The sequence below is a fragment of the Festucalex cinctus genome, chromosome 21 (assembly GCF_051991245.1).
Source record: "Festucalex cinctus isolate MCC-2025b chromosome 21, RoL_Fcin_1.0, whole genome shotgun sequence".
Lineage (NCBI taxonomy): Eukaryota > Metazoa > Chordata > Actinopteri > Syngnathiformes > Syngnathidae > Festucalex > Festucalex cinctus.
Window position 1 is genome coordinate 3,595,230 of NC_135431.1, and position 20,833 is coordinate 3,616,062.

At 37.5% G+C, this 20,833-nt stretch overlaps 3 protein-coding genes and 1 non-coding gene across 10 annotated transcripts in view; 3 read left to right on the top strand and 1 right to left on the bottom strand.

Moving 5' to 3' along the window:
• Positions 1-1,047: 1,047 nt before the first annotated feature.
• Positions 1,048-4,872, top strand: nme6 (NME/NM23 nucleoside diphosphate kinase 6). 3 transcript variants are annotated; one of them, XM_077511311.1, is made up of 7 exons: positions 1,049-1,073; positions 1,191-1,263; positions 1,403-1,498; positions 1,997-2,099; positions 2,560-2,599; positions 2,923-3,083; positions 4,113-4,872. In XM_077511311.1, exons 3-7 carry the CDS (start codon positions 1,406-1,408, stop codon positions 4,262-4,264), a joined length of 549 nt encoding a protein of 182 aa, XP_077367437.1. In that variant the 5' UTR covers positions 1,049-1,073; positions 1,191-1,263; positions 1,403-1,405; the 3' UTR covers positions 4,265-4,872. The 3 variants fall into 3 exon arrangements, with proteins under 3 accessions (XP_077367436.1, XP_077367438.1, XP_077367437.1); XM_077511310.1 differs by having other exon boundaries at positions 1,048-1,263; XM_077511312.1 differs by having other exon boundaries at positions 1,048-1,263; positions 1,437-1,498.
• baalcb (BAALC binder of MAP3K1 and KLF4 b) lies at positions 3,905-9,771 on the bottom strand. Of its 4 annotated transcripts, none has more exons than XM_077511315.1 (5): positions 9,627-9,771; positions 8,333-8,427; positions 7,951-8,190; positions 6,514-6,725; positions 3,905-5,481 (listed from the first exon to the last, which is right to left on the bottom strand). In XM_077511315.1, the coding sequence occupies exons 3-5, from the start codon at positions 8,129-8,131 to the stop codon at positions 5,317-5,319; spliced, it is 558 nt and encodes a 185-aa protein (XP_077367441.1). In that variant the 5' UTR covers positions 8,132-8,190; positions 8,333-8,427; positions 9,627-9,771; the 3' UTR covers positions 3,905-5,316. The 4 variants fall into 4 exon arrangements, with proteins under 4 accessions (XP_077367441.1, XP_077367439.1, XP_077367442.1 ...); XM_077511313.1 differs by having other exon boundaries at positions 7,951-8,195; XM_077511316.1 differs by lacking the exon at positions 9,627-9,771 and adding an exon at positions 9,471-9,597.
• Positions 9,772-10,633: 862 nt separating this feature from the next.
• trnal-cag (transfer RNA leucine (anticodon CAG)) lies at positions 10,634-10,716 on the top strand. The gene has a single exon. It is a non-coding gene; the product is annotated as a tRNA-Leu (tRNA).
• A 183-nt stretch (positions 10,717-10,899) lies between these two features.
• chrna2b (cholinergic receptor, nicotinic, alpha 2b (neuronal)) overlaps positions 10,900-20,833 on the top strand; it is a 38,733-nt gene continuing 28,799 nt past the window's right edge. The window contains exons 1-3 of one of the 2 annotated variants that reach the window (XM_077511101.1): positions 10,900-10,935; positions 11,360-11,431; positions 14,047-14,185. The gene's annotated coding sequence lies outside the window, so the exon portion shown is untranslated. Of the gene's footprint in view, positions 10,936-10,992; positions 11,122-11,359; positions 11,432-14,046; positions 14,186-20,833 lie in introns of those variants that run through there. The other variant, XM_077511100.1, reaches the window with a different exon arrangement.

Below are 20,833 nucleotides of genomic sequence, written 5' to 3' on the forward strand. Positions count from 1 at the left end.
CATATATTCCAAGTTTGACGACAGATCACAAATAAAACCAAAGTTGTCAAAAGTTGTGAGGAAAAAAAACAAAAAAACTCACCCTGCTTTGAAAATGTGCCAACTGCTTTTTTATAATTGTTTCCTTGGCTCCTTTTCTTTGTGTTCCCAGAGCAGCGTTTCTCCATGTTAATGTTTGCTGCAAGCTGCCAGGATTCTCGACAAAAAAGGTGCTTCTCTCACACTCTCTTAATTTTCTGGCTACCTATAAAACGTGAACTTGACTTGAGTACGAGTTGCAAGATTGAAGTGTGTTTGGGAAATAAAAAGGCAAAGGATGAAAGGTGCAAAACAAACAAAGACATTAAGGTGGAAAGAAAAAGCTTTGAAGTCTTTCAAGTGGTCATCATCTTGGCCAACCCAAGAGGTTTACTTGGGAAAAAAAAAAAAGTCAGCAATCACAAGTGTTGCATAAATCTTGTAAGATGTTGCACTTGGTGTATTGTCCTTAGGCCACGCCATAATCCTAATAATAATACAAACAAAAATAACAACACAAAACACAAATAACAACACAAAATCTTCTTCCCATTCAACGTATATTTCTCTTCACCCAAGCATTAATTGTACAGATGAAAGAGTCTCTTTTAATCAGTATGTGGTTTACATGAGATTAATTGAAAATGTTTTATTTACTGATTAGAATTATCTATTCATTATTATTATTATTATTATTATTATTATTATTATTATTATTATTATTATTATTATTATTATTATTAGTAGTAGTAGTAGTAGTAGTAGTAGTAGTAGTAGTAGTAGTTGTAGTAGTAGTAGTAGGCTACAAGTAGTTGTACAGATTATTGTTTTCTTGTAATGCACAGGTCAGTGTATGTTGGCTGTGCGCTCAGGGTTGTTTTTTGTGTGTGTAATTTTTATGTTTCATGGAGAAATGTTTGGTTGCTGTTATTTTATTTTATTTTATTTTATTTTATTTTTTAAGAAAATCGAAGAGGAACTAAAAATCCTTTCAAGGAGGAACATAATAAAAAACGGACCATTTCCTGTGACACATTTGACTGTCGGACTAAAAGGTCTCCACTCGCATCCTAACTTGTGATTTATACATTTTGTACTTACCTTTGACGGCTGTACATGACACAGCAAAAAAAAAAAAAAAAAAAAATTAACAAAAACATTGAATATTACAGACACGATGTCGGCACTCCTCGACCTTCTTTAAATGTCTACGAGCATTTTGGGACGCCCCAAAGTCGACTTCCGGTAAGCTATGGTCGCGCTGAAGACGGTTGTTTTTAGCTTGACTTGCTAACAATTAGCGTCTTTTAAAATGAATGCGTCCTTCGTTTTTTTTTTTTTTTTTTTTGTATTTTTTTGTTTTGTTTTGTTTTTGCTTTTTAAGGCAATGATTCTGACTGCTTGTCGCCTGTCCAAAGTGCTGCAGCTCACCCTGGCGGTCATCAAACCAGATGCAGTCGCTCATCCTCTCATGCTAGAGGTACCTTTCATTAATTTGAACATCGGTTGAGTAATGCCACCTCAAAAAATACTCTCCAAATACCATCAGAATGGCCAACATTGAAATACAGCCGTGTATTAAGTGTTCATCAAAAACAAGGCAGATGTTTTATTCCTAAAAGTATAACATTCTCAAAAATTTCTCAGCCAGGTTAGTTTGCTATGGCATCATCCCATTTATTTTTTGCACTCACTTTTGTGTGACCAATAAATATGAAACAGATATTTGGTAAACAGAAAATATGAATACAGAACATAAAATATACCTGTACTTTCTTCTCGAAGTAAGCATTGTTAACTGATGGTGGCCAGATGTTGTGAAGACCGCAGCAACCGCCAAAAATCAACCAAATGATGGCTTATATCACACAAAAAAAAAACTTGAAAGTCAAGTTACCACTATGTTTTGTAAAAAAATAATAATAATAAAAAAAAAAGATAAGAAACAAAACCGTGTTTAATACAATCTATCTTGCAGGCTCTTCACCAAAGTATCCTGGATAACCACTTTGTCATCGTTCGATGCAAAGATCTGGTGTGGAGACGACACGACTCGGAGCGGTTTTATGCTGAGCATTCCGGTGCGGGACCCGCTTGTTTGCATTAACACAATCAGCCGGCGAGCACGCGAGGCAGCGTTGGCCTGTTTTTGCAGACGCGAAGGTTAAGAGCAAGTGATTCATCCCGATTGTGGGCGCTTTTGGCGTTGGGCCACTTATCTTAAGAGCTGCTGTTGTGAATGTGATGGTGAGTCAGCTTTGAGGAAAATTGATTCGCTGGTATAGAGTCAAAGCAGCAGTAATGTACTTGCTCAAGACAGAATTATTTTTAAAAAAAGTTTTTAAATAGATGTGAGGATGTCTATTCTAGAGCGCGGAAAGCAGTAGGAAAATTTTAGCACTGATGACACGAGAGATGTCCACTAATAATGATTTTTGTTTGCCATGTCAACACCAGAGATGCTGTTCTAGCATGACATTCATATTGTTGTTTGTATTTTTATTATTATTTTGTCATTATTGTTGTCATACTGATTTTCAGGGCGATTCTTCTACCAAAGACTTGTTGAGTTCATGTCAAGGTAAGCGAGATCCTGCGAGGCCTTGCTGTATGCAACTTGGCCACCGGGGGGGCAGTATAATACAATTCTTTAATCTGTAGACACAAATGAAGAAGACTTTCACAGCTACTGTCAAGGCACTGACTAAGTAATCGACAATAAGCACAGAAGTCGGATCACTTGTATCTCAACACATGGCCATAAGAGACAAAATAAATAAAGACCTGAAAAGCTCTAAAAACTCAATATGGTTTTCACCTTGTTACTACTTGAACATAACATTTATAGCATAACTTTTACAGTACTCACAGTTTTGTTTTTTTTTGTTCTTTTTTCCCGCACAGCGGCCCAATGCGGGCGTACATTTTGGCTCGAGAGGACGCCATCCGCCACTGGAGGGAGCTGATGGGTCCCACCAAAGTGTTCCGAGCCCGATACACCTCGCCCGCCTCTCTGCGGGCACAGTTTGGGCTCACAGACACGCGCAACACCACTCACGGCTCAGGTGGGGATTACTTTAAAGGGATACTTCACTCGTTGAACAATTTGCAGCAGTGAAAACGTTCATATTTTGCCCAGAATGAATTTGGTAACTTCATTATTTTTTTTATGTACAATTAATACATTTAAAAAATACATTTTCTACTAGCTGTCGACTGATGATGACATCACCTGTACTGAGGAAGTAGGTAACTGCCAATCATGGCTCACCTGTTTTCTGGGTTTGGTCAGTAAAGTGAGCACAGGTGATGTCATCATCATTCGACAGCAAGTAGAAAAATTACTTTTTAAAGGTACTAGTTGGACATGAAAAATAATGAAGTTACCACATTAATTATTGACAAAATATTAACTTTTTACTGCTGAAAATGGCTAAATGAGTCAAGTATCCCTTTAACTATTGAGAACAAGTCACGTCGAAGTCTTTTAAATCATTATTGTGTAAATAAGATCATATGAATTAGTTAAAACAATAAAGTTTGCAATTCAGTTAGTTTTAACTATCACACAAGTGTAATACGCACAAAAAATACACTCATATTGTAGCTAGCTAGTTGCGACTAGTGCTTGGCATAAGCTATAATTATGTTTTTGTTAACCACTGATATTAACGCATAAATGACAAAGGTGATTTATATATAGATTTTTTTCCAATATTCTTATTGCACAAGACTGAAAACAAGTTATTTATCCACATACCATAAGGTAGCCAGTTATGACAAGTGCTAGCGGCTAATGCTAGCTAAAATTTGCTTTTTACATTAGCGTAGCCGTCTTAACTTTTGCGACAAAAACAAAAGCAATTAACATTTTTTTCTCGAAACGTTCTGGTCACACAACTGTTAACGGAAGCTAATAGTGGTAAGCTAGCGGCTAACATTAGCTGAAGTTACGTATTTAAAATTTAACCACTGTTGATATTAGCATCATAGTCTTGATGATGATGATGAATGTGAGTCATTTTTTCTTTTCTTTTCTTTTCACGCAGCTGTTTATGATTACTGTGCTCAAATTCCGCTCTCCTCTCTTTCAGATTCCACCGAGTCGGCCCGCAGAGAAATAGCGTTCTTCTTCCCGGACTTCCGGACGGAGGAGTGGATGGAGCGCGAGGAGCCATCTTTCCGGTCAGGACAGATACGTTACGATCCTCAGCAACACGTCCACACACTCTCTGCTCAGAGCTGACCTGAGATCTTCTGTTACGGAAAATGAATTTCCCTTTTTACACTGGTGTTACTGAGACCCTTTTTTATTGTCATTAGAAAACACACAAATCCAGACAGTACTCAAGACACATATTAGTACAAACAACAAACTCCAGACTAAGCGTCACTGTAAAAAGTGCAATCCTCAATTTCACCTTCCTGAGCCACAGTGGAAACGACGTATTTGCCCTTTAGCATCACTAAGAAAATATTTATTTGTGAGTTTAATCGCTTGCTCCAAAAATGCTTGATTGTGCCACGTTATTTAAAGCGTCTTTCAAAAACTAACACTGAAAATGTACATTTCACTCGTCCTACACAGCGATCCAAAAAAACACTGATTTAATACGCACGGCTATGGTTTGGCTATGCTAGCCCTTTAGCATGTGAAGAACAATGTTTGGCTAACTTGAGCCAAAATAGGCGCCTCACTTTAAGGGGTAGAAACGTGACATTTCTCCCAGCCAGTCAGCGAAGAAACTCAAATAGGGAAAAAAAAGCAGAATATATTTTTTAGTCATCGAATATAATAATAAAAAAAAGAAAAGAAATGTGAATGTCACTGACGTTAATAAAATATTCTGCACACCTCTGCTGTTTAAATTTTGATCTTGCAATTGACACATTAAGTGTTCAAATATATATTTAGTGCTGTCCAATGAAAAATATGTCTCCATTTTTTGGGGGCGTGGCCTAATCCCAGATCATCCGTTCAGTCATTTTCTGTTCTGCTTATCCTCAGTACAAATAAAAAATAAAAAATAAAAAATGGAGACATGCTTTTCATTCGATTGCAAATACCAGTGAAAAATAAACAGATGAATGCTCTTCATTTGATTTTGTGCTTTATGAGCAGTAATTTGATTTTATGTTGTTTTGTTGTGTTTTGAAAGACATATAAAGTACTTGACTTCCCATTTTCTTTTGACATCGTCTCTGACCAAGTAATACATTTTGAACATGTGCAAAAAGACAATAAAGCACAGCGATGACCTACTGTGAAAATCGACACAATTTTAACGCCACGCAACTTCAGGTGTTGAGCGCCGCCACCTGTTTGACGGCCTCGGCGGGCTTCATCACCTCGTAGGTGGTCAGCGACTTCTTGACCTTGCCCTTCTTGTCCACCTGGTGGATGCTCTGCGTCACCGTGATGGTCACCTGCTTGGTGGACTTGCGGTTGTCCTGCCATTTTGTCTGTTGTGGACGACACGACAACAAACAAAATGACAGCAACTAAATCCAAATTCGGTCGAGCAAGAGGACTCTTGCGCAAGCCAGATACCGCTTGCGTTGTGTTAGCACTAGCATTGGTGTTAATGTTAGCATTGGGTTTGATTTAGCGTGACATTTATTAACACATTCATTGCCAGACCAGCAAAAAAATGCATCATTTGACCTATTTTTCCGTCAATGGCAGTGAATGAGTTAACTTAGCTTTAGCTAATTCTAATTATTTTTTTCATTGTTGTCCCAGTAGCATGACATTTATTAGCTTTAGATAATTCTGACCTTGTTTTTTTCACTTTGTTGTCCAAGTATTTAGCATGACATTTACTAGCTTAGCATTAGCTTCTGACCATGTTTTCTTAACTTTGTTGCCCTAGTATTCAGCATGACATTTATTAGCTTATCTTTAGCTATTTGTGACATTGTTTTTTTTCATTGTCGTCCTAGTAGCATGACATTTATTAGCTTAGTATTAGCTTCTGACCATGTTTTCTTAACTTTGTTGCCCTAGTATTCAGAATGACATTTATTAGCTTAGCTTTAGTTAATTCCGACCTTGTATTTTTTTTTCACTTTGTCGTCCTAGTATTTAGTATGCCATTTATTAGCTTAGCTTGAGCTAATTATGACATTTTCTTCCCCCCACTTTGTCGACCGAGTAGTTAGCGTAACATTTATTAGCTTAGCTTTAGCTAATTCTGACCTGGTTGTTGTTGTTGTTGTATCTTTACTTTGTCGTCCTAGTGTAGTCCTACTCTAATTATTGCTTACTCCCGTTTAAAATCTAGACATCTTCAGAAATATTTGATTGTTTCTCATGCTTTAACATAAAAACAAGTCATTTATTCCCCCTGGCACTGCTTTATAGTTATAGTATGTTTAAAAATGTTGTGACAATTCCGTAAAAGTTGGACATATGTTTAAAAGCACACCCATTGTTCCTCACTGTACTTTAAATGATACTACGTTATGTCTTGCGTGGTAGCTGGTGTCACTCACAATCTCTTCAGTATGCAAGACACTGGTGCGCTGCACGGTGGTGGCCGAGGACAGCGGCGCCCCCTCCTGCTCCGGAGAGGCCGGCGTGTCGGAGCCGCCGCCGCCGCCGCTGCTCGGCTTCACGTCGCTGAGGCTCGCTTCCGACGCCGTCGAGCACACTTTGAGGTACGCTTGAGTGGGAGGCGGAATCCCGTCCTCGAAGAAATCGGGAGCTGGAACATAACACGGACAGCCACGAGATGAATCTACGGCGAATGCATCAATCTGGTTGCGTATGGCTGTGTTGCTTCAACATGTGAGGTGCGTGTTTTTGCGTGTGTTGCCATGAGAGCCAAGTGAGCTCTTTTCATGTCGCCTATTGTGCCCGATTTGTCCATTCATCGCCTCCGGGCTTCAAAGCACAGCAAAAAATCCATTTCGGGAAGACGGTTTTTCTTTCACAGTGCACAAAAGAAATATCCAAACTCATAAAACTAACTCAAGTAACTCAAAATCCATAGCTACCCAGTGATTGGGTTAGGAAAACAACCCAAATTTTTGATGTTGCATAAATGAATCATTCAGATGACTTTGCTATGGAAGAATCTTACTGCAGATACCTAACTGATCACCACAAAAAAATGAAAAAAAAACCCATCCAAAATGGGCTCCCTAATCCTTGCTTGGATCACTAATTTTGAGGGAGAAAAAAAAATGGTATGTTTGCATAAAAAGTCCCATTTTCCAGAAAATCACATTTTCAATAAGTTCCTCACTTTTATGTGACTGGAATATTTTCTTGAACAAACTCACATGTTGTACTTTGGATGTTTCCACATATTTAATAGGGTAATAGGGATGTAGCGATACCGGCAATATCGTGATAACGCGATATTAAAACCGCCACAATATTTCGTCGTGTCACAATATTAAAAGCAGAACATCTGTTTAAAAAAAAATAAAAAATAAAAAATCAGGTTGATTTCCATTTGTGCAGTTCTAGCACCTTCTGGTGGCTGTTTTAAAAAAATATATATATTATTTTTTTATTATTATTTTTTTTTAGTGCAGTTTAATTTTCACAAGGCATGTTTTGGCCCTTACATGTTTAAAATCCATGCTAATGGTCAGATGAAGGGGCACATAATATTATTGTGTATTATGTGCGTGCATTAGCAAGGAAGTGCCTCAATATTAAGTGTTATTAGAGATTGTAGGTTGTTTATATGCTTTGTTGTAATGTACAAAAGCACAATGGTTTTGTTTATTTTTTTATTTTTTTATTTTTTTTTAGTATGAGTTCATTTTTTACAATATTGTGTCCTTCTTTGTACCGCCAACCTCTCCACAATATCGTGATCATTATCGTATCGGGACCTTTATATTGTGATCATATCGTATTGGGATGTTTTGATATCGCTACATCCATATAGTATTTTAACCGTGTCGTCTCCTTACCGGGACTGTGTTTTTTCTCGGAAGCGAAGCAGACCTCGGGGCCGTCGGACGGGATGCTGTGGATGGACGAGAGTGGGATGTCGGTGTCGGTGCCGGTCAGCCACGTGGACTCGGTCTCTTTGGTCCAGCTCTCCAGGTAGCGAGGCTCCACAGCGTCCGTCCTGCTGCCGCCGCAGCCCATGGCGCTCGCTCGCACGCGTGTGCGCTCCTCACCGCCGTTGTTTCCTCACACACTGACCTCTAACCTTTGACACACGACAATTACTAATTTGCTTCCGCTGCTTCAAAGCCAATTCAATACCTATTTTTTATTTTTTTTAATAAATCCACAAAAGCGTTGATAGCCTGTGGCAGCTCATTGTTGCGTTTTCGCGGTACTTACGCCACAGCCGGCAGCTGCGGGGACGAGGCGTCCTCATACGACAAATGCGGCTGGAGGGCTTCCTCTCATGCTAGTACAAGCCGTGCTCCATTCGTCTGTGGCGACAAGATCGCAGCGTGATGACAATGATGATGAGTTTGATCTCCAGCAGGACACTTCATTAGGGACACCTGACTAGTCACAGCATCACGACAGATAGTATAATAGTACTCACTGTCATATTCTTTATCTTCTGCAAAGAGCAAAATAAAGTCCACACCTTACATGCACTGGCTTTTGTGTCAGTCAAACATGAATATTTTGCCTATAATAAATGTGATATTTTCATTATTTTTCATGTACAATTTAGTACCTTTAAAAACACATTTTGCAACTTGCTGTCGACTGAAAATGACATCACAAGAGTTCGAGTAACCAATCACAGCTCAGCTTGTGAATGTCACATGACCAAACCTAGAAAACAGGTGAGCTGTGATTGGTTACCCGAGCCCTTGTGATGTCATTTTCAGTCGACAGAAAGTTGTAAAATGTGTTTTTAAAGGTATTAATTGTACATGAAAAATAATGAAAATATCCAATTTATTATTGGCAAAATATGAATGTTTGACTGCCAAAAATGGCTAAATAAGTAAAGTATCCCATTAATGCTATAGTGTAGAATAGATAAAAAGGATTTAACTTAATGATTTATTTGATCAAGCAGATTGTTCTTTAAAGATAAGTAAATGAATAAAAAATAAATAAAAAAAAACCTCTAATGGTTTCTTTGTCTGCATGAAAGATAAATATTATTTACTCCCTGCTTTACAGCTAAACAACCAAAAATCAAAATTGTACAAATCGACTTATTCATATGAAGTTAAATGAATGTATAATAATAAAGAGTCCGTCCAGCACTGAACAAATGTTAATTGTTATAGATGGCCACACGAGCGAGTCACAATATTAGGAACAACGCTCAGTACGGTGCAGTGCAGTTGTACAAACTATCAACCACAACACTCCAATTTGAAATTTTGCGAATGCGCGCACCTGTACTGCACACATACGCGCACGCGCACACATGCACACGCAGGCGCTACCACATTAAAAGCAGTCCGCGTAAATACAAATACATCCACACGTTAAATGCACGTACGTGTTGAGAAAGTGAATTGTGCAGGCCGTCTTGAGACGAAAGACGCAAAATGGAGTGACGTGCGTGCAATGAACGGCGATGAATTGCGGCTAAATTGGTAGCTCGTTGATTGGAATGGGAGATGACGAAGATGGTGAGCTGATGATGGAGGCTTACTGCTTGGCGGAGGAGATTCTCTGTTTGACGTCTCGCCTCCTCCTCCTTGCTGCTACTCTTTGCTGCTCCTCGATGCAAGTCTGACAGACAACACCCCCCCACACCGCCAGACACGTGTTGTCATGTTTGTCACCTATGGTAACATCCCCCTTCTCCAATCCAGCCGGATTTTTGGGGGTTTTACACTAATGACATCGAATCAAGTTCCACCTCCAAAAACAATCTCTAAAATATCACCATAATGACCCACAATAAAATGCCGTAAAAAGTGAATTTTATATTATGCAGTTTAAACATGGAAAAAAAAAAGTCCCCGTGAAGTGAAAAATAAAGATGTTATGTTAATGCTATATAAAATGTTAATGTAGAAAATTGTTTTTATTTAATGGACATCACTTAAGTATTGTATTCCTCGCCAATGTGATGACATCAGAGGTTGCTCGGTAAAATAGATTTTTAACCTGCATCCGCTGCATTTAATTTAGGTCAATCTTACTAATTAATTAGTTTACTCTTATTCAACAAAATAACAATCAAAATATCAGGAACATAAAGATTAATGTAGATTAAAAAATAAAGAACTATTTTAATGTCATTGTGATGATGTAATTAACATCTTCTCCACAAGAGGGTAGTCACATCCTTTGGAAGAATATGGAGGGTCAACGCAAGAACCCAAATGGATGAAACGACTGCACATTTGTAGTTAATATTTTTTAATCGTACTACTACAATAATTGCTCATTTTATATCTATAATTTGAACTTTGCTGTCACGTATTTGATGTAATACTCCTTTGACTGTGTTGTATTTGACAGCAAAAAAAATCATTAAAAAAACTAAGTCAACACTTTTTTTCCCCAGGTTGCACTTGGCATAAAAAGTTTGCGACCCAGAGGTCTATAGTATGCACACAGCACAGCAAAATAGCGTTTTTTATTTTTAATTTTTTTTTTTTTTATTTATTACCTGATAAAATAAAGCATTTGAAGTGAAACGGGCAACATGTCAGGATGGCCGAGCGGTCTAAGGCGCTACGTTCAGGTCGTAGTCTACTCTGTAGGCGTGGGTTCGAATCCCACTTCTGACAACCTGTATTTTGCTGACTTTGCAGTAACGCTGCGGACTGCAACCTTCTTCCACCAATAAGCGTGAATAATTTCGCCGGTTCAGAATTGGACCAATCACCGACGAACCTTCTTCCACCAATGAGCGTGAATAATTTCGCCGGTTCAGAATTGGACCAATCACCGACGAGAAATCTTTGCGCGGGCGGATGTAAACACGGAAGTGTAAAATGTCATCGCCTGTGAGTTAGAATTCAACTTTTCACATTTGTAGCTTATCATTCAGTGTTGTTTTAACAGTTATGTAGGTGTTTTGGACCGTAAGAGGTGTTTTTAATCAAAAATAAATACGCTAGTGGAGGGTAGGTGCGTGATATTTAGCATCTCCCTTCCCGGAAATTCTATCAAAATGTATTATGAAAGTGCCAGTAAGTAAAAGCAAAGCTGCCAAATATTTTCACTTTAAAGTCGAGAGCTCAAGAGTTGGTGATACACAGGAAAGATAATTAGCATATTTTTAGACCAAAAAAAAAAAAAAAAGATCCTATCATAGCTACAACAGGATTTGGCTATCAGTTTATGCAGTGTGAAATATTCAAACAGATGCTAAACACTGATATACACTGCGAATGAACAATTAGAAAGTAAATTATGCATATTTTGCAGATTTCATCATCAGTAAAGTTCCTGTGGTGCAAAACGAGGCCTTTCTCAAGGAAGGATGTACATCACCTGCAGGTACACGGTTCAGTAACATCAATCACATATCCAGGCTTTTTTATTTATTTATTTATTTATTTTTTATGACGACTTTTTTTGGCCAGAGTGGACCTGACGGTGGAAATTCCCTTTTTTGTCGTCGTTGTTTAGAACCATGCCAGAAACACCCCCAGAGGTTGCGCCCTGTCTATCCATCACGTCCTAACAAGACACTTTTTCATTAGCGCAAAGTGCTCCAGAGTGGCATAATGCAATATGATTCAGACCATTGAAACAAAGGAAGCTGGAGCCTTTGCTTTGGTGTCTCAATTTAGCCTATGATAGATATTTTGCCAACAACAAGGTGGTGTATTCCAAATCATATTTGCTTTTTAAAAGGAATGGATGCTGGCATTAATATGTTCTAGCCCACCACATTTAATATTTATTCTATATAAAAACACGACAACGAAAAAATATGTTATACTCACCAGAGACAGTGGACGGAGGTTATAATTTCACAATTTATCTCTCAATTTGCTTTCAGCGTTCCCACGCAATTTCTCCAGAAATTGCACTTAGTCTCGTTATATATTGTGGTATATATATATATTTTTTGTATTAATTAGAAGCATGTAACAAAACATTTTTTTTGGACTGGAATGAATTAATGGCATTTCATTTTATTTGATTTTTTTATTATTATTTTTTAAATTCTTTATTTATTAAATTTTGTTATTTATAAATGTCATTTTATAGACATTTGATTTGATACGCAAGTAGCTCGAATTTGGATTGCATTGCTACGTTTCGAGGCATGTTGATGCAAATCATTTGTCCGAAGAATATTTACAAGTAACGATTTCTAAATACGATCGCTCTCTACTTGAAACGAAACCAAAATCCGACAGTAATATTTATAGTTGGCTATCAGATCATCTATTTGATAAGATGTTGTCAGCGCAGCTAATGAGACGCGGACGTTGAATTATTCATGCCGCAAACTCCCAACGCGGCGCGCTAATAATTAGGAGGCAGCTTTTCTTTCTTCCGTTGTATTCTAATTTGAGCACATTACGGCGAGCGTTGATGCGATGAAGGGCAGGGGGGGTGAGGAAGGGTGGGATGGGTTAGGGAGGTGAGGCGAGGTAAACCCGCTAAAGCGATTAAGCCACTTAAATGCAAATTCGCATTCTGCCAACGCGGGCGGGTCGACGCTTTTTATCGAGCCAAATTGCGGAGCGTCGCTGCCCTTTCGTGCGCTTTGTACAAACTCGTCATGACGTCTTTTCCTCAACCTTTCCGCTAAGTTACCCTTTGTTGTTGTTAGGCGAGAGAAAACGCCTTTGATTAGCTGCGGAAACGAGATTGTCCTCCGGAAAAAAAGTTCACTCGTCCCACAAGAGAGTTGAAAGTTGTGGGAAAGCTAAATCAGCTAAATTGGTGATTAGCGGCAGGCGGCCATTTGCTTCTTTTACAGTAGACAAAAGCACGTCCACATTTGGAATTGCACATCCTTAGTGTAGTACCACATTGTGCCACAACACTCCACCAGGCAGCACTGAGCTCTCAGATCTCAGTTTTGGTCCTCCATAGAATTAGCTAGAATTAACTAGCTATATGTTACGGAATGTTTTTATAAAGTCCAACAGTTAGTGATTTTTCTTCTGTTTTTCTTGTTGGAACCGATTAATGGACTTTCTATTCATTTCAGTGGGGAACTATGATTTGAGTCGGATGTTTTGAGTTACGGCGCAACAGATTCAACTCGTAAGTCAATTCACTACAAATAATAATCTCTTCAAATATGTTTTAACGGCTCTTCAATTATTTATAACAAAGTTGCGCTTTCATTGCTGCCGGAAGGTTTCAGCGTTTTGGCGGGACTGGACAATTAGACGAGCCGGTTAAGGAGCGGCTGCCGCGAGTGGGCGAAATCATCAGTGATGCAATCAGAGGAAAATGGAGGAGCTTGTAGCTCGTTCGTCGGAAGGACGCAAATGAAATTACAGCCGGCGTGTGCCTCTTACGTACAATTTTACAATTTCCCCCAATTAGGCTATTACCTCTTTTTTTTTCTTGCAAAATGACATTTTTCTTTGTAAAATTATCTCCTTCTTTTGTAAAATTACCTTTTTTTTTATTGTTCCACAAATTTACACTTTTATTTCACAATATTAAAACTTTTGTATTATCTTTTTGATGTTGTTGTAATATTAGGAGAACAAAAATGGTTATTTTTACGAGTAATATTACTAGAAAAATGAAGTATGACAGTTTTTTTAGACGTTAGACATAGACTTAGACTTGACTTTATTGATCCCTTTGGGATGGCTCCCTCTGGGAAATTGACATTTCCAGCAGCAATAAGAACAGATAATAAAATAAAACATAATTCAATCAGTCAATAAATAAGGTTATTTTACCAGAGATTGAATTAATAATAATAATAATAATAATAAATTAAAAAAATAAAAATTCAATCAATCAATAAACAAGGTTATTACACCAGATATTGAATTAATAATCATAATAATAATAATAAAAATAAAATTAATTAATCCAATTTTCTTGTGCATCAAATGACATTTTATTCCCACACTTTTTATTTTATTTTATTTTTTAACTTTTTCTTTGTGCTCTCCATATTGCAGCATCCGCCAGACATCGACCAATGAAATCCACTCGTGAAGATTTACAAGAGATGACAAAGGATTTGTGTCCTGTCTGCGATTTATAACACTGCATGCTGCGTCAGGAGAAATTGGAGTTGAAAGAAGCACACATCAGACGGTAAGAGAGCTACTGCAGTTTGGGAGTTTTTTTTTTTCTTTTTCTCAATACAAAAACATAACTATGCTCATTTTTGAATGACAAAAGTCACACCGGACACTGCCATGATGAATAACGAACAGAATATAAACTGGAAGAGGACCAATGAATCTTCATTATTGCAAGCGATGACGTCTCCGTGTGAATTCTGATTCCAAAAGCGAGACAAAATCATGATTATCTTCCGCATTCATCTCATAACTGTGCGCAACTTGCGATATTTTTTTTTTCCTACTGGCTAAGAGGGCCATTAATGGAGCGTGAGTGAATATTTTTTTTTCCGTCACGCCTTATCTTGTATGCACACATACCGTAAGGTTGCATACTTTGACCCTCCCCACATGACATCAATCAAGGCAATCATGCCGCTCGTGAAAAGTCCAATTAATAAAAATAAATAAATATATATATATATATATATATATATATATATATATATATATATATATATATATATATATATATATATATATATATATATATATATATATATATATATATATATATATATATATTACACCAGAGATTGAATTAATAATAATAAAAAATAACATGAAAGATAACAATTCAATCAATCAATAAATTAGGTTATTACACCAGAGATTGAATTAATAATAATAATAATAATAATAATAATAATAATAATAATAATAAGAAAAATAAAATAAAATAAAATTTATGTCCACCAGATGTATTTTTCTCTTTGTAGATTGACCGTAAACCTGAACTGGGAGTGACATGAACATCTTGAAGCCTCTTATGGAAGATTTATCCAGTATTTGGCAAACTGCTGCTTGTTGTGAGGTCGCTCGCAATGCGCTCACACGTCAAAATGTCGACTCGTATCTGGAAAGAGTTTTACGTGGAGTGGCTCGTATCAGGAGGGCAGTTTTACAATAAACAGCTTGAAGTAAGCTCACTGGTGAAAGTATCTGAAGGCGTTCTGCATCACGTTGATAAATGTCAGCATCTCCGACGTGCGCCCCCGCGCAACCTGACTTATTGCCACTTTATCTTTCCATAATCCCCGTTGCGACTGATGGGATCGGCCGATTGTCCGCAAGAGGCCGCTTGTATTTCCGAGGAACGACATCATCCGATTCCCTCGGCGGGGCGGAGGCGGGGCCCGCGCTTTCCAAAGCCGCTTTGAAAAAGGGCAGCCATCTCCAATGAGGCGCCGGGCCCGATAAACATGCTCGGCTTTATTTGCCCCCGTCGCTCTTTCGGGTCTCGCTGACGGATTTGGCTCATTGTGTGAGCCGACCAGCGAAAGGCTTTGGGTAATAATAACGCCGTGTTGTCGTTATGAAGAGTCACTTTCGAAACGATTTCATGTTTTCCGTTGAAACGACTTCAAATGACAGACAGCCTCAAAAATCATTGCATTGCTTTCGGCGGGTGTTTTTTATGAGCGGGTGTTTTTTATGGGGGGGGGATTGCATCGCCATGGTAACTCGGAATTCCGGAAAAAAAACAATTCCCCTCCGAGTCAGATCGAGCAGCATCTTTTGATACCTCATTTGGGCCGCATTTTGTCTGAAAAATTCCGGTAAATAATGAAAAATAATAAACGGGGTTTTCTAGGATATTAATATGTGCCTGCTTTGCTCCCCAACAGTCACAAAATTAGCATCTTTTGTATCATGTTGATTGTTTCTGTAATTGCGACACACTCAGCACCAAAATTTGGTCTACTTCCCAATTGTACTTTCTCCATTTTTTTTTTTTCCGGAACTATAGCATACGGATTGTTTTGGCGCCAAGCAGATGGCAACTCAGCGCTCTTTCTCTGCCGATGCAACTCGCTGGTGCTTCCAAAGGAACATCTGCCGCCATCATAAACTCGTCGACGGCGCACGAGCGGCTGCCCGCGGGACCCGACGTGGTTGGGCCAAATCGTCCATTTTGCGTCTGTGTTTGTAATCGAGGACTTCCCTACATAGACTACTGAAGATATATTTTCATCAAAAATAAGTTGCTAACTTGGGCGTTATGCGTGTCATATGTGGCAACTTACGGCAATTAATAATCGAGTAACGTTTGGAACATTTTTTTTATTTCAAATGTCCAAATCTTCTGATTTCAGCATAGCAACAGCAATTGTTCACTGATTTCTGTCGTCCTTCATGAAAGAAGACTGATTATCTTCTGTGTTTAATCAAAATAAGACACTTGCAAACATCTGTTTTTACTTTGGAAAACAATGAACGAACCGGTAACGCAGTACAACATAAATGTCATCTTTTTTAAATCACTATAAGAATACAAAGTACGAAATAGACACCAATCACAATCTGTATCTGATTCCATTTTGCAGCAATTTGCAATGAAATCTAGCTAAGTTTCATTATTATTCACAAACCTTGTACTCTGCTGCCACCTGTTGGCCGCTTTTTGTAATAACTACCATTGCTTTAAGCAACCTCTTCAGGTAAGAGGCTGCATCAAAGTCTTCTGTATGCTCTATCATAAAAACAACAACAACAAAACAACGTATAAATACGTTTTTGGGACCATGGCAATATTTAAAATAGAACTTTTTTTATACGTTTTTGGGAGCAAATTAGTTAATTTGGGCTACACAGATAGCTTCCACCTCCAGCCCCAGTTTAACGCCATCGCTGCAAATATGTATGACATCATCATGCACGGACAGGAGCAAACCTTCCTCGGGCTGCGTGACGAATAACATCTGCGACCGCTCGCTTCCTCCTGAACCCTTTCAGCAGTCGTGAAAACCCGGCGGTCACACTTAACTCGCCATCAGCCGGACGGCCGTGAAATGCGGCCAAGCGTCCATGACGGATGGAAATTGATAATGAGATCCCGAGGGGAAACTTTTTTTTTTTTTTTTTTCTTTCAATCAACTTACGCTGTTACGATGATCCCACGAGGTTTGCTCATCAATGTGATGTTTTTTCTTCAGTTTGGATGGGGATTCTCTTTACTATTTGTTTTTGTCTTGATAGTAAAATGTCATTCATTCGTCTTATTCTAACAAACAATTTTTGTTGTTGTTGAAAAAACTAAACATTGAGAACCAAATTTTGGTTGCATGTGCCATCCAATCAGAGGCGTGTGTCTTGTTTGGGGAGCGGGACAGTCAGCCCGTGGCTCGGACTGTGTTCATTTATTCTGATTCGTCAAGTGTGCCGGAACACGAAGACAGCTGCTTGAAATTGATTGTCACGCAAACAGGTTCGCTCGACGAAGCGCCGATGGTTGGCGGGAGGACGGAAGGGAGGCGCCGCACGCGCTGCTGCCCGCATATGCGCCGCTACTTACAAAGCAAATCACATGGTCTTAATTAAGAAGAAAAAAAAAAATGCCGGCTACTTTTGACACTAATGTGGGGTAATGAGCAACACGAACCTAAGCAGGCTCCAATTTGCTGCCCAAACAGGCTGCGGAATTCATGATAATTTTAAAATAGGCAGTCAAAGAGAATTTTCTCAGGTTGTTTCTACTAGTTTTTACGACGGTGTATTAGGGCCACGTATAAGTATTTATATTTTTAGAGGGCGGGGCAGTATTCCAACAACAACAAAAATAAACTCCCAAATTTGTGACTTTAGAAAGGGTCAAATTTACGACCTTCTAAAGTGGCAAATTTGAGAGAAATAAAATCTCGTAAATTTGCGAGTGTAGAATGTGGCAAATTTACGATTTGGAAGAAAAAAAAACATAAATATGCGAGTTTAGAAAGTGGCAAATTTGTGGTTTTCTAAAGTGGCAAACCTGTGAGAAAAAAACTCGGAAATTTGCGAGTTTAGAAAGTGGCAAATTTACGATTTGCAAGAAAAAAAACTCGTAAGTTTGTGAGTTTAGAAAGTGGAAAATTTGCGACTTTCTAAAGTGGCAAATTTAAGAGAAAAAAAAAACTCGTACTTTGCGAGTTTAAAAAGTGGCAAATTTGCCACTTTCTAAAGTGGCAAATCAGCAAGGAAAAAACTCGTAAATTTGCGATTTTAGAAAGTGGCAAATTTCTGACTTTCTAAAGTAGCAAATTTGCGAGAAAAAATACTCATAAACTTGCGAGTTTAGAAAGTGGCAATTTTACAACTTTCTAAAGTGGCTTATCTGCAAAAAAAAAAAAAAAAAAACACTTTCTAAACTCGCAAATTTATGAGTTTTTTTCTCACAAATTTGCCACTTTCGAAAGTGGAAAATTTGTGAGAAAAAAAACTCATAAATTTGCCACTTTCGAAAGTGGAAAATTTGCGTTTTTGAATTATTTTTTGGTAATATTGCCCCCGCCCTCTAAAAAAAAAATACACCGGCCCTAATACACCGTCGTAACTTTTAACGCTATTGCTAGGTCATGAGAAGCACAAAGTTTAGCAGCTCAGCCCTGACTTGCTGCCGATATTGTCACTTTTCCGACCACTATTAATGCTAATGCTACCAAATGATGATCACAAACATTATTCACATAATTTCCAGCTGAAAGGGGCTGGTGGCTGCGCAGTAATTTCTAAATCTGGAAGCCAAAGTTGATTTTCTGTGGCTTTTCCAACTTTTTTGAGTGCACCAAGTGAAAAGTAGATGGAGTTAGGTTCCCTCGGCTTGTCAAGTTCTCGTGCAATTTTTTGCACGATTTATTTATAGCGCACAGATTTTTTTTGTTTGACTTTTTTCAATGTCAGAAAACTGCAATTTTTACAAGCCTGTGTTTACTTTCGTCTGTGATTTGGCCGGCGTCCATTTTGATTGTTTCAGTTCCCAAATATGGTTCCTTGCGCGATAAAACGCCACATATGCTCGCTGCTGTCATTTTTGTCCACGATGTAAATAAATATGACAAAATGTCCTCTGAAGTATTGGACTTGCTTGTATTCTCAACTTTACAAGTGTAATGTTTCATTTGAAGACTTTATCAACATAAAATGTCCAGATGCTTGCACGGGAAAGAGAGTTTTACGACGCCATCGTTCCATAAAAACATTAAAAAAAAAAAAGTGTTTTATGACTTTGTTAACAAAATCACATTGAAGAAGCACTTTCTCACTGGTGTCTTAAATGGATTTCATTTTCAAATGTAACAGTTAAATGCATGTGACATTCGTTTAATTAAAACACAAAAATAGAAGAAATAAGAAAATAAAGAATGAAGGATTTCAATTATCAATATATTTCTGTCGCTGCCAAGCTGAATGACTCAGTGAGTTGAGAGAGAGAAAAAAAGTAACAGCAGTAAATCAATAGCGGCTCGACGAAGACCTCCCCGTTTTATTTCCCCGAAAGCTGGAAGACGACCATTGATTGCACTTTGTAGCCACTGATTGGAAACGACAAATTAGCAACTTTCGATACAGAATCAACTCGAGTCTGACGGGCAACTGAGGCCGATAAGAGAGAATTTTGATGAACTTATTTACTTTTCAACCACTGTGGGTAAATAAAAAACAAAGGGACAGTTTGTTATGTGCAAACAAACAGAAACTAAAATTGCTACGTCCACATTTAAGTCTGCTAGCTAGCATTATGCTAAGTTGCTAACGTGTAATGGGGAAAAAAACAAGTTGCTCCGCCAGACTTGTAAGTTGCTGAACGTAGCTCAATATGGCAATGACAAAAGGCCTTTTTTTTTTTCTTTTCTTTTTTTTTTTTGGAGCGAGGGATGATTTACTCCCGTGAGCCAGTGCTCTCCGTTTCCTGGACGTGTCCCAGTGAATTATAATAATAATCACAACAACGTCGGGGGAGTAATTCATGTGACGTGCAAAGAGATGAGCTTTCACACTGTAACAGACGACGACCGGCTGCTGTCAGCCAGTCAAGGTTGTTCATTTATCTTGTCTGACAAGCAAGCGTGCTGGACCGCTCGCTCGGTTCTGGTTCTGCTTTTGGGCATGATGAGAAATGGATTTAAAAAAAAAAAAAAAAAAACACACACACATATATATTTTTAGAAATATTTATTTTATTTTTTAATTGATTTAAATGTTTCAAATATTTACATAAATGTAAATATTTTGTAATTAACAAATGCAATTGAGAATAATTTTAAAAACTTGATAAATTATTTATTAATTGATTTAAATGTTTCAAATATTTACATAAAAGTAAATATTTGTAATTAATAAATGCAATTCATAATCATTTTAAAAACGTCATGATTTAATCATTGATTTAAATGTTTCAAATATTTACATAAAGTAAATATTTGTAATTAAAAAATGCAATTACGAATAATTTTTAAAACTTGATAACTATTGAAAAATATAAATAAATAAATATGCTTACATTTGAATACACTTGAATATGAACTGGTTGTAAAAGTTTGTGCTTTTTTTTAATGTAAACATATTTATAATGCATAATCCGAGAAAAAAAAGTGATTTGTAATCAAATTTAAAACAAATATTTAAAATATTTTGAGAAATATAAAAACATGTATATACAGTATAGACATTCAAAAATATTTATTAAATACTTAAAAATACAGTACAATTAAAACAATGTCAATCATTTTATAAACATTGAAAATATAAACATAAATTAATTATAACAAATATGAAACGTTAAATTTAAATGTTTTATATTTAAAACATCCCTTTGAATATATAATTTTCCTTCCTCAATTTCAATGTTTTCATCATCTCTCTC

What these genes read in the sequence shown, in the direction of transcription:
- nme6 (XM_077511310.1), top strand. Translation starts at nt 1,135, where the DNA reads ATGACACAGCAAAAAAAAAAAAAAAAAAAAATTAACAAAAACATTGAA. An exon ending in CGCCCCAAAGTCGACTTCCG is followed by an intron (nt 1,264 to 1,402) that starts GTAAGCTATGGT and finishes TTGCTTTTTAAG; the next exon opens with GCAATGATTCTGACTGCTTG. An exon ending in CAACACCACTCACGGCTCAG is followed by an intron (nt 3,084 to 4,112) that starts GTGGGGATTACT and finishes CCTCTCTTTCAG; the next exon opens with ATTCCACCGAGTCGGCCCGC.
- baalcb (XM_077511315.1), bottom strand. Translation starts at nt 8,131, where the DNA reads ATGGGCTGCGGCGGCAGCAGGACGGACGCTGTGGAGCCTCGCTACCTG. An exon ending in CGAGAAAAAACACAGTCCCG is followed by an intron (nt 6,726 to 7,950) that starts GTAAGGAGACGA and finishes GTTATGTTCCAG; the next exon opens with CTCCCGATTTCTTCGAGGAC. An exon ending in TCTTGCATACTGAAGAGATT is followed by an intron (nt 5,482 to 6,513) that starts GTGAGTGACACC and finishes CGTCCACAACAG; the next exon opens with ACAAAATGGCAGGACAACCG.